Source organism: Lissotriton vulgaris, chromosome 3_1 (genome assembly GCF_964263255.1).
Source record: "Lissotriton vulgaris chromosome 3_1, aLisVul1.2, whole genome shotgun sequence".
NCBI lineage: Eukaryota > Metazoa > Chordata > Amphibia > Caudata > Salamandridae > Lissotriton > Lissotriton vulgaris.
In genome coordinates, this window is record NC_141689.1 from 1,572,548,849 (window position 1) to 1,572,561,372 (window position 12,524).

At 42.9% G+C, this 12,524-nt stretch overlaps 1 protein-coding gene across 1 annotated transcript in view; it reads left to right on the forward strand.

Moving 5' to 3' along the window:
• Positions 1-12,524, forward strand: part of SHOC1 (shortage in chiasmata 1) — a 1,715,507-nt gene that overhangs the window by 316,532 nt on the left and 1,386,451 nt on the right. Inside the window, exon 5 of the mRNA XM_086963751.1 lies at positions 590-752. Coding sequence (XP_086819877.1) covers positions 590-752 — 163 coding nt within the window. The remainder of the gene's footprint in view (positions 1-589; positions 753-12,524) is intronic.

The window sequence follows — 12,524 nt, forward strand, 5'->3', positions numbered from 1 at the left end:
CAGAGCACGTTTCTTGGGGGGTCGCCGCATATAAAGTTTTAAGACCATTGCAGTAAGTGATCATTTAAACATGTGTACTCTTTGTACAATGGGTTATAGTTACAGAGTAATGGCATTTCAGATATTTGAGTAGAAAAACATATTTAGGTTGGATTTCTTGCATGGGAGTCATACGGACAAGACAGGTGGCCTACACAACCTCTGTGAGTAAGTGATGTAGCCTGTGCAGTTTCTATGGCATGACTACTGCAGCAAAGGAACGCATTACAATGCCATCCTCTGTCAATCTTGGTTGCTTTTAGGATTCATATGAGCTTGCTACTCCATAGGATTAGGTCAGAAGAAGGAGGAAAACTAATTTGAATAACTAGGTACAGCGTGTATGGGGTCTCTGATACTTTGGGCAGCCTTTTTATCTTTTATATGTCTCCTAGCCTCTTTAGGCAAGGCAATAAACAGCTAACTGAGAGGGAAAAATATTGGTGAATGGTATTGTACTCTCTAAACTCAATATATTTGTGCATTTGCCCAACTTTTTCTAACACTATACTTTTTTTCTGGTTTTTTTTGCTCTTTTTCTATCATAAAGATTTGGTCATCTCAGAAGACATTGTATTTAAGGATCATCTTGCAGAATATGCCAGGCAGGTGCCCTCTTTGCTCACACTCTTAAGCAGACTAAAACCGTTCGCAGTGAGAGACCCCCTCCTAGATAGTAGAGGAGAGCCTTTCACAGAGGAGAGCATATTCAGGTACGTCTGACAAAGTAGGTTTGAAATTATTTCATTTTTAATATTGTGTGGAGATAAAACTAATTTCTGATAGACACTCTTAGCCGCAGATTTCTCTCCCTTTGACTATTTCCCAGGTGTCAAACTGGATCCAGAAATGTTTCAGCAATACTTCTGTGTGCGGGAAGATGGCACTTTTCAGCTCCTTACTGACGCTCCTAAAATTATGTACTTCCGCGCACTGACATCAGTTCCTTTCTTTCCAGGTCTCCAGACGTAAATTCGTATGTTCTGCTGGCTCTCAGAGATACCTTTTTTTTTCATTTTCTTTCTTCAAATTGTCATCCCTGTGCAAGGAGGTCACCCCCTCAGAAGACAAGTTTTAAGCCCTGTAAGGACTGTTGCATGCAGATGTCTGTGACAGATCCTCACCAGGTTTGTCTGTGGTGTCTGTTGTCGGGAGATGATTCCAAGGCCTACAGAGACTATGCATCAATGAACCTGAAGGCCATCAGCGAACATGAGGTGAAGCTTTATGTCACCAAGCACAAGAAGATGCAATGCCAGGACCTCTCCAAGTTCCGCTCCAATTCCAAATCTTGATCCCATTCCTACTCCTGTTCCCAGAGTCGACAGAGCCCCTCTAAAGCCGGTCTTTATGGTGCTCCAAGTCCTCTGATAAGCATAAAAACCACTAGAAGTCTAAGTGAAGTTCTGTTCCTTCGCTGCATTCCCACTCACCCTACGAAGCACATGGGTGGGGCCAACAATTCAGTTCCTGCTCCTGGAGTCGGTCGACTTCAGAGCTGATTCTGTAACTGGTTCTGGGGGCCTTCAGCCACGTTGTACCAGATAGAAGAGTTCCACACAGCTATGCTCCAGCTCTACAGATATCTACCAACTCCCTTTGGCGTGCCAACTGGCCAAGAGGTATTCCACCTAGATTAACGCTGGCGGGTTCACCCTTTGCGCCAGATGAGCCCTCTAAACCACATCTGCCCTCGGCTCCATAAGTGATGCTGCTCCTAGCTCCCACAACCATGCCAGGCCTGGTTCTGCCAATGAAAACTTTGCTGCCCGAACAGGTGCCCCTCTGATGCCGGTCCGACTTTGACAGACATCACAGCCAATTATGACAGAGGTTTATGTACTCCCTTTTCAACAAGGCAGACAACATTCTTTACACTTTCTTTTCTGAACGGACTCCAATACTGATTAAGACCAGGTTGATGAGTTTGCTCAGCCCTATGCTGATGACAGTTAGTAGTATGAAGACTTCCAAGTGGGTAGTCGGCTTGATACTTCCCCAGAAACAGCCCCTTTCTGGTCTCCTAGCCCAGCCACAGAAGAATCTACCTCTGTAGGGCGGCTGGTCCTTGACCTCCATCTCTCCATCATTTGAGCTGCTCCACAGCTGTCCTTCGGAGCTTCTCACCATCAAAACTGTGTTAATGGTTGCCATCTCCTCCACAAGACATGTGGGTGAACTTCAGGCTCTGTGTGTTGATCCACCATACACCACCTATTTCCTGGTTCTGCAAACTAGGGGATCATTTCTGCCAAAAATTGTGATGCCGTTCCACAACAGTGAAGCCATTACGCTGCTACCACTCAATGCATTAAAAGAGCACTGAGCTTTCAGATCAATCATACTAAAGACAACCGGTTGGACAATCAGCTCTTTGTGGAGTTAGCCAAAGTAATAAAAAAAAGACAAGGAAAGGCTGCTCAGAAGCTTACCATCTTGCCCTGGATCACGCTCTGCGTTAAGATCTGCTACTCACTGGCAAAGAAGCAGCCTCCGGAAGAACTGTAAGTCTACACCACAAGGGCCGAAACTGCTATCACTGTGTTGGCACACAAAGTCCCGGACCTAAACATTTCCCAGGCAGCTATGTGGCCATCCCTCCATACTTTCACAAAGCCCTATTGTGTGAACAGCCAAGTCCCCCGAAAAGGGCATTTTGCCAGCTCGGTCTTGCAGGACTTACTGTTTTCCCTCCATCCACACCACTCCTCCCATTAGCCACTGCTTTGGTATTTATTCAAAAGGCGAGGAATCTGCGGGCCATTAGTCTCTATCAGAAGAGCATGTTACTTACCTTCAGTAACACACTTTCTGGTAGAGACTCTATGTAGCCAAAGATTCCCCTCCGACTCTCCTATTCTCCCATTCTATGTTTGGACTCTACTCGTTAATAACATTCTTAGTCTAGGAATCTGCACACTGCCTACCAACTTGTTTTTGGGGCCCAGCGTCTGGAGTTGTAACCAGTCTCAAAAGCACCTAATGGCAGATTGCAGGAGTGGCTCCTATGTAGCCCCCTCACTTCATTTACGGATTGGAATGGCATCAGTGTAGAGCTCCAAGATACTACCTTTGAGTGCGCAGAAGCATTGCTGAAACGTTTCCTGATCTAGTCTGATGCCTGTGGAATATTCAAAAGTAGAGGAATCTGCAGCTAGATAGAATCTCTACCAGAGAGAGCATTACTGAAAGTAAGTACCTTGTCCTTCAAGGCTATACATAGTAGAGTGCATATTATCTTGTTGTGCTGGCCTCTTTCAAAGCATGCACTACAGACAAAATGTTCTGTTGGTGATGTTCTCTGAAGGAAATCATTGGGCTGTCAGGTGACAGATATGGAGGGTGGCAGATCTTTGGTTGCTAGAGCCTTGATTAATGCCTGGGGAGGTGGGGGCTTAAGGGGCTTGCTGCACATGACAGGTGTGCAGCATCAGTGTTTGGTGTCAACTTCTAACCCACTAGTAGGGAAATCTGTTTCATTGCCTATGGGCAATGACCTGTGTCCCCGGTACATGTGTGGCCTTTTCTGGAAACATCAGTGTATGATGGCGCAGTGCATGGCCAGGCCGAATCAGTTTTGGGTCCAGCATCAGTTTGGGTCCAAACTCTCGCCCTTGCACAGGTAAGTCTGTTTAATTTCTCCTCTGCCACACCTGGTGTCCAGGGTGCATGTAAAAGAGCATATGTGACTTAGAGCAGCAGCATTTTTATGCAACTCACCAGATCTACGCCACATAGCAGATTGATTGTGACACTGAAAGAGGACTCACAACCTGTTAGAGAGAGAAGGGTGATGTTATGTTACGCTACTTTTCTTTACGTTACGTTATGGTATGTTCCGTTATTCAGGGATCTCCAACCTGTTCAGTAATAAGAGCTACTTATGTCAGTGAAAATCCTCCTGAATATTAATCAAGAGATGTAATGGTAACCACATAAGACAAGATTACATTAGTGGCCAGCAAATGCAAGTATTGCAGCAGTGATTACCTGATTGAATCAGTCATGGTTGCCAGCAGTTATGTAAAAAATGCTTTGTCACTGTGGAATGCCTCTACATGTGTAATACATAACAACCATAGCTTCAATGCCCCTAGCATCAAATTAATTATATTAGTAGTAAGGCTCCCCAACATTAATGTTTTTTAGTCCCTCAAATATCAGCTTTAAATATATTTAGGAAATGCAAACACTTCGTCAGAAAAATCGACTCATGAGTTCTGAAAATACACACATTTTCAACTTGGATACATGCTTTTCAATTTTTGTATACATGTATTAAATTAACCAAGCAAAAACTGCTAATTGACTTTAGTGATCTGTGCGATCTGTGCGAAGAGCTCACAAACTGCTCGTTGGAAAAGCCTGAGTTATGTTATGTTATATTATTTTAGTTTATTTTAGTTTCTTGTACTATTTACACTAGAAAAGGAATTATCTCTAGGCGAAGCCCTCAGGAGGACCGTGTTAGAGCAAAGGGTAATGATGGAAGAGAGATCCAAGGAGCCAGGCAGAACATTGATGAATCTCTTGGTTCTAAGCTATTGTCAAGGCTTGTCCATAGGGTGTTTTAAAATGCACTTGATTAAGACCAAATTCCCAACAATAATGCTAGACTTGCACTGTTTTTGTAATTTGTATTCCCTCCCATTGAGCTGAAGAAATTTAGAAAATGTATCTAAAGACAATATTAAGGCCCACATGCATCAATATCGGCTTTTGCGATTTCTAAATTGCGAAAAATAGCGATTCGCAATTTAGAAATCGCAAAAGCCTATGCATGATTATTTTTTCATTTTTTATGCAATTCGGTAAAAATCGCTATTTTTACTGAATCGCATAAAAAATGTGAATTTCAAATTGCGAATTCGCAATTCCCATTCATTCCTATGGGCCAAAATGCCCATAGGAATGAATGAGAATTGCGAATTCACAATTTGAAATCGCAATTCATCAATCCATTTCAAGGGTGGAGAGGGGGGTCTAAATGACCCCCCCCTGCACCCATGAAATGTACTTTTCAGTAGAAGTTACATACACACATGTCCTAAGGACATGTGTGTCTGTAACTTAACAGTTTAAAAAATGCATTTTTGTGCATTTTTAAACAATTTTGCAAATTACCACGAGGTTGAACCTCGTGGTAATTTGCACTTCCAATTTGAAAAATCGCACATTTTTTGGAAATGATGCATAGCATTTAAGAAATCGCAAAATTGGGATTTCTTATATGCTATCGCAATTTTTGAAACCGCAAAAAAGTTGTGATTTCTAAAATAGCATGATGCATCCCAAACAGCACTTTTGGAATCGCAAACGGACGATTTTAAGGAATCGCACCGTTTGCGACTCCAAAAATGCTTGATGCATGTGGGCCAATGAACTGGGACTGAAAAAGAGACTACAACAACGACCAAAATAACTGTGACAGAAACCTACTTACCATCATGCAAAGGCAGGAGCAACCCCAGCCACTTTTTAGCCTCGCTTGGCCTCATAAGAGAGCCCTAGAAGTTGGGAAAACCAGCAAAAAGTCCTTTTCGCTGTGACAAGAAACATGCTTGATTATTGTGCCTGCACAGGTTGCCACAATGATGTGAGACCGCAAAGCACCATGACTATTACAAATGTTTTATTGAGATATAAATGGCATGGGCATTATATAGCATTATGTGGTGCTAATGTATTATTTATTATGCAAAAATAACAATTGATGGACATAATGCAGAACAATGTCATTCATTCACCCCAGTACAGAGATCTGGGCCTAAAGCCTTTCTAGTTTGAACCCACCATATGCAAATCCGTCTTGACCCTGCGCCCAATGGGAACAGTCCAGCCCGAACTGCCAGGCCAGGTCCTCCCTGGACTGGAAGCAAGATTTGTTCTGCATTCCATCCATCAAATGTGTGTTTTTTGCTTTCTCGCACTCAGTGCACCAGGTATGCCCAGACATGGGTCCCGGGCTCACTGTGCCACTGGATTCAAGCTATCTTGGCTGATGAGGGGTGAAACCCCGAAACCGGTTACAAGGTGCTTGTTTCCAGTCCAGGGAGGACCTGGCTTGGCAGTTCGGGCTGGACTGTTCCGATGAGGCACAGGGTCAAGGCTGATTTGCATATGGCCTGGCCTAAACTGGGGTGGCATGGTGAGCAAAAGAATGATGGATTTAACCCAGAACTCTTTATTTATCTGTGGGTGGATGTTTTGATTTGTTATGCATTCCGTCCATCAAATGAGTGTCTTTTGATTAATTATTTATGGCACCTTCCTGCAAATGTCTGAGTTTTATATGTATATAATTTGTTTAGCTGTTCCTGGGTTTTTTTCAGCCGTCCCCTATCTTTTTGCTTTTTTCAAAATATTCATTAAATTACTATGTATATAACCCCATCACAGGATGCTATAGAAAATATTTTGTTTTCTATAGATAATATCATGTTTTTTCTATGGTAAGGGCCCTCTTGTTCCTTGATAACTAACTTCACCCTTGTTCCCTGGTATATCCTTCGATTCACTTGTTTATTATAACACAACAATGGAAGAAAGCACATCTAACCACCTTTCCGCATTGCACAGTATAACAAAACTCAAATGGGTACTGGATATTGTTCAGAATGTTTGGAAGCTGAGTTTTGCACTCCATATTCCATTATTTTCCTCCTAAACTGGCTGAAAACTGGCTGACACAGAAAATCTATCTTTTAATTAAGAACGTGTTGAAGAGGAATGTCATAGACGCTAGAGGAACACATGTATTCCTGCCATTTCCTTTAGAAAACTGGATCTGAAGCAGGATGTCCAACTGATTCTAACCCCAAATGACAACAAATCGGTGGTTTAAGATTGAAAAATTCAGATTGCTGGTGCTCAACCAAATTTACCCTTGGTTATATCAAGGGCATTGGAAGCAAGCTCCAAACTTGTTAGACAGATATCTTGGCATTCAGATTATCAGAAAACACAAGAAGATTCTTCCTTTCAAAATGAACACGAACACTACAGCTTTTTTTTTGTTTCAGGGTCTTTAACGTTCCTGGGATTTTTAATAAAGTTCCCCTGGCAATCATCGAACCTATGCAGCATGTGTTGCTCAGTCAGTCAGTCAGTCAAATTGGCTTTCTTTCGATATAAAACATATCTTTAGAAGCAATACATAAACATTGTAAAGAGATAAAAGGGCCAATCCATAGAAATACAATCATACAAAATAGAATACGAATGGGACCAATAAATTACATAAAATAGTCAGACATAGTGGCTAAGAATTAAACAATATGCATAAGCCTTTTTGATCTGATTAGCCATGCCCAGCTTAAAAACTTCGCCACACCACAGACAAATAGGGGCCGTGTATCAGATTTCAGAATTCGCAAGGCCTCACAATAATGTCTGGTATCCAGCTCTTGCACAAAGGTTTAAGCCACCTGTGGCGAGGAGCTTTATAGGCAGGGCATTCAAATAGGAAATGGGGGACTGACTCAATCCTAGAAGTGCAAAAAGGACAAAGATCAGTGGTCTCTGCCCGGATCTTCCAGCCAGCAGTCAGTTCACCAAAGGGAAGTATTCCTATTCTGAATTTAAAATACAAAGCTCTATCTCAAGGTTTTGATATAGCATCAAGATAGGATTCACATAGGGTTACCTCCTTTACTATTAAAAATTCTCTGTTGGTTCTACACAGATTGGGGTCAGTATTTCTCTTATTCATTACCCACTCCCAATAAACTTTTTTTAATACTGCCTTAGGGGGTGCAGACATCGGGCCCGATTCACAGAATGAACTTAAGACTCAATCCTAAACTTACTACTATTTTGGTATTCACAGAATGCACTTACTCATTTCGGTATTCACAGAAGGCACTTACTCATTTCGGTATTCACAGAAGTTAGTAGTCCTAACTTTAGGACTCCTAAATGTCTTCTGTGAATACCGAAAGTCTTAAAATTAGGATTTTTCTCAGTTTAGTAGTAGTAAAGTTAGGACTCCTAACTTTAGAAATCCTAAATGCCTTCTGTGAATACCGAAAGTCTTAAAATTAGGATTTTTCTCAATTTAGTAGTAGTAAAGTTAGGACTCCTAACTTTAGGACTCCTAAATGCCTTCTGTGAATATCGAAAGTCTTAAAATTAGGAGTTTTCTCAATTTAGTAGTAGTAAAGTTAAGACTCCTAACTTTAGGACTCCTAAATGCCTTCTGTGAATACCGAAAGTCTTAAAATTAGTATTTTTTTCAATTTAGTAGTAGTAAAGTTAGGACTCCTAACTTTACTACTACTAAACAGAGAAAAATCCTAATTTTAAGACTTTCGGTATTCACAGAAGGCATTTAGGAGTCCTAAAGTTAGGACTACTAACTTCTGTGAATACCGAAATGAGTAAGTGCCTTCTGTGAATACCGAAATGAGTAAGTGCATTCTGTGAATACCAAAATAGTAGTAAGTTTAGGATTGAGTCTTAAATTCATTCTGTGAATCAGGCCCAAGGACTGCCAAGCCTCCCCAAATCCCAATTCTCCAAGCAGGTGCTTAACATCCCTCAGCCATCCTATTTTAGACCAACCAGACATCGATAGAACCTCCTTTAACCCTTCTGCATAACTGACGAGTTCAGGGACCCTCCATAGGCGGGCCCAGAGAAGAAGGGGTCGTAATCTGGCCTGGTCTTTGATGGGACGGCAACCCATGTCTAAGAATAAGGGTAAAGTGGGGGTATTGTGCGGGAGACCCATTAAGTCCTTCAGGAACTTATTTTCTGAGCAGGATAACTGATCCACGTTCTGGGCTCCCCAAAGTTCTGCTCCATAAAGCGCCGCACTAACCCCTCTCGCCTTATAGATTTCTAGTACCGGGGCGATAGGTTTGGAGGTCGATAGTCGCTGTTCTTTAAGCAGAGCCCCCACCACTCTTTTATGGCTCAATAACAACTTTTGGAGATGACATTTCCATCTCATGGTATCGGAGAGGCGGATCCCCAGATAATCAAACTCCTTGACCCTTTCCAGGGACACCGTATTTAATACAGGTGACCGACCAAGCTTTTTCGGGGGATTCAAGGCCAGATATTTGGTCATTTCAGTGTTAATTTTTAATCCCCGGGAATCGCAAAAGGATTGGAAGCTGTCAAGGAGGCTCTGTAGTCCAACCGGGGTTTTGGAAATCAAAAGGGTATCGTCTGCAAATAATAAAGTGGGTATTCTCCTGCCCGCCAGGGAAGGAGCATCTGAAGGGTTTTTTAAAAGGTGCTCCACCACTCCGTTAACATACAATGAGAACAGAGTGGGGGCAAGAAGGCATCCCTGGCAGACACCTCTATTCACTATTATACGAGCGGTCTTTTGGCCCTGTTTACCCCACCGTACCTGCGCAAAATTCTCAGCGTGGAGCTTTATTAATAGTGACAGTAAATACGGGGGCATCCCCAAGTCAGACAGTACCCTCCATAAGCAACCACAGGGCACTAGGTCAAAGGCAGTCCGTAAAAAGATAAAAGCAAGATACAGACTGCCTTTGCCTAGTACAACCACCTTCCAGTAGAGCAACAGCAGTCGAAAAGACTGCTCAATGGTCCCAGTGCCTGACCTAAAGCCAGCCTGAAAGTCAGAGAGGATCCCATTTTCCTCTACCCACTGAAGCACTCTCCCAAGAACCACCTTTCCTGCAACTTTCTGTGAAAAGTTTATTAAACTTATGGGCCGGTAATTCACTGGGTTGTCCCGACTCCCTTTTTTGAAGATCAGGACGACCTCAGCGCCCATCCAAGATTCTGGGAGAGCAGCATCATAGTAGCTTGCAGTGAGGCAATAAGATTCCCCCATTCTAACGAATTAATGCGAATTAGGTCCCCCGGTAACCCATCAGGCCCTGCAGCCTTATTGGGAACGAGAGACCTGATCGCATGCTCCACTTCTTTAGCAGTGAATAGTAGAGCCTCACTCAGCCAAGGAGGGTCCAATGGTAATATCTCGAAGGATCTCAGCCCATCTCCCGTGTTGGAGGTATAAAGGCGAGAAAAGTGATCAAACCATGACGCCTCAGGGATATTACATGTTATAAGCGAGTCAATAGGCTTATTCCTAGCTCTAACTAAGTTCCAAAAACCCCTGGAATCCCTCCCAGCACTTGCCAATTTCAGGTTGCACCAAAACAGATTCTCCCACTCTTCCTTTGCCTTACAAATTGCTCCCCTAAACTTCTTCCTGACAATACTGATCAGCCCAAGACCCTTTGCTTTGACTGCATTAATTAAGTCCCTTTTTGCCCTCCGACAAGAATTGGAATACCAGCCTGGGTTGCCCTTGGGACACCCCCTCTTGCTAGACTTGGTATTTTGGCTGTGTACAATAAAAAGGTTGCCTATGGATTTAATACCCTCGTCCCAGGCAACATTATTCCATTTCAGGCGTCTCCCACAGTTCGTGGGACAAACTTCACCTGTCGACCTCAACACATTGGGTGCCTGAAGGTTATTGCCCATCATCCATAAAGGGGTCAAAGACAAAGAGAGTGAATTATGGTCGCTGTCCGTAGATGGTAGAACTACCATATCTAGTAAATGTGCCCAAAGTTTGAAGTTCAGCAAGGTATAGTCAATTCTTGACGAATGACCTACCCTGTTGAACGTGTGGGCACCACAGGAATCCGAAGGTGTTCTTCCATTTACCGCCCTCAGGCCATACTCCAAAGTTAGGGCATTCATTTGTACAACCATTTGCGACCATCTTTTTATAGGCGCTATCGATAAGGATGGTATGCCTCTCCTGGCATCTTCCTCTGAGGTACCCAAAATGTCATCTGCCGCTAGGGGCTCAAAGGTGCAATTAAAGTCCCCTGCAAGCATGATGTACACATCAGGACTACACAATCTAAGTTCGTCCTCAAGACCCAATAAGGTCAAAGAGGGCAAGCCTCCTTTGGGGCCTCTGACATAGATATTAAAAATCTCCAGGGTCCCCCCTCTAAGGGGTCCTCTCACTGACAATCTCTGCAGGTCAGGAGACTTAGATTCTCTACATCTAATCTGATAGCCCAATGAAATGTTTACCCAAATAAGTAGGCCGCCAGAGCGGCGACCCCTCCCTGCAGGAGGGGCAACAGCAGGCACAAAGAAGGTAGTATCACCAAATTTGTACCGAGGTTCCAAGCTCCAGGTTTCTTGGAAAATACATATCCCAAAGGACTCGATGAAGGAATTCCATGTGTTGCTCTATAATCCCACTTGCCCAGCCAGGCCCTGAATTTCCGTACGCTGTCTTCATCATCCTGTAGCCAACCCAGCCTAACTGAGGAACGCCAACTGCTGTTATAAACGTTCCTCAGCCGTAGTTCGTCTCTGTACTATTTAACTTCCCTAAACATATATGGATTAATGGGCATATTACCAAGCAGGGCGATAGGCAATTATCGCCGCTTTAGCGGCCGTTTTCAGCCACTGAGCGGTGATAATTCTATCGCTCTATTGGCAAGCTGTCGCTAACAGCAGTTAGCGACAGCTTTAGGCGATAGCGGGTGGTTTGGGTCCCGCTTTGCATGTCAGCGATATTTATCGCTAATGACATGCAAAGTGGGCATACCCAACCTGTTAGCGACTGAAAGCAGTCGCTAGCGTCGCTATCACCTATTAGCAAGGCAGGCGTAACGATGGAAATATTCCTGCTATCGCCAAAAACTAACGCCTGCTCTGACCAGTTCTTAGCCATGTTATCCAATAGGAGGTGGATAACATGGCTAAGAGCATTTTGTCGCTAATGCGTGAATATCGCTGTATTCTCACAATATTCACGCTATCGCCGGAAAATTTATCGCTTTGGAGATAAACGTTGCTAATAGCACGATATCTCAGCGATAATTTCCGGCGATGCTTACTGATAAAAATTCATTGCTAAGCCTAGTTAGCAATAAATATCGCTAATCGTTGGTAATATGCCCCTAAGTTTGGAGAAATACTCATCCTTTTGGTAAGTGAGCAGTTTCATTTCCCCGGTGTCCTGCTCAGGAATCCTACTTGGAATATGTGAAGATGCAAAAATGTATTGAATTTCTTGAGTCCCAGTCTTTGTTGCAGAGTACACCCATAAGAATTTCAGTGGGACCTATGTTATGTATAATGCCTTTATATTACAATCTTCCCCTGAAGACATGCCTGGGTTAGGCCTTCATGACCGAAACTGGATGCCAGCATGACACCCTCGCAGGAAGAATAGTTCAGTTCAGTTCAAGTTTATTTGTTTGATATATTGCCAACTAGGCAAAACAAACTTTACAATCATCACACAAAATTAACATTTTCTAAAAAGATAAAAAAGAATCAGCAATGGTATGCATTTAAAAAGATGTGGACAAAAATGGCAAAGTTACAAAATAGTTTCATTTCAGAGCGCATACATTTTGCTAGAAGGTTGAATAAAAAACAAAACTAAACCATTCCCTTACAAGAATCATATAAATAACAGATTTCAAAATATCTACCCACCTACTGCACACTAC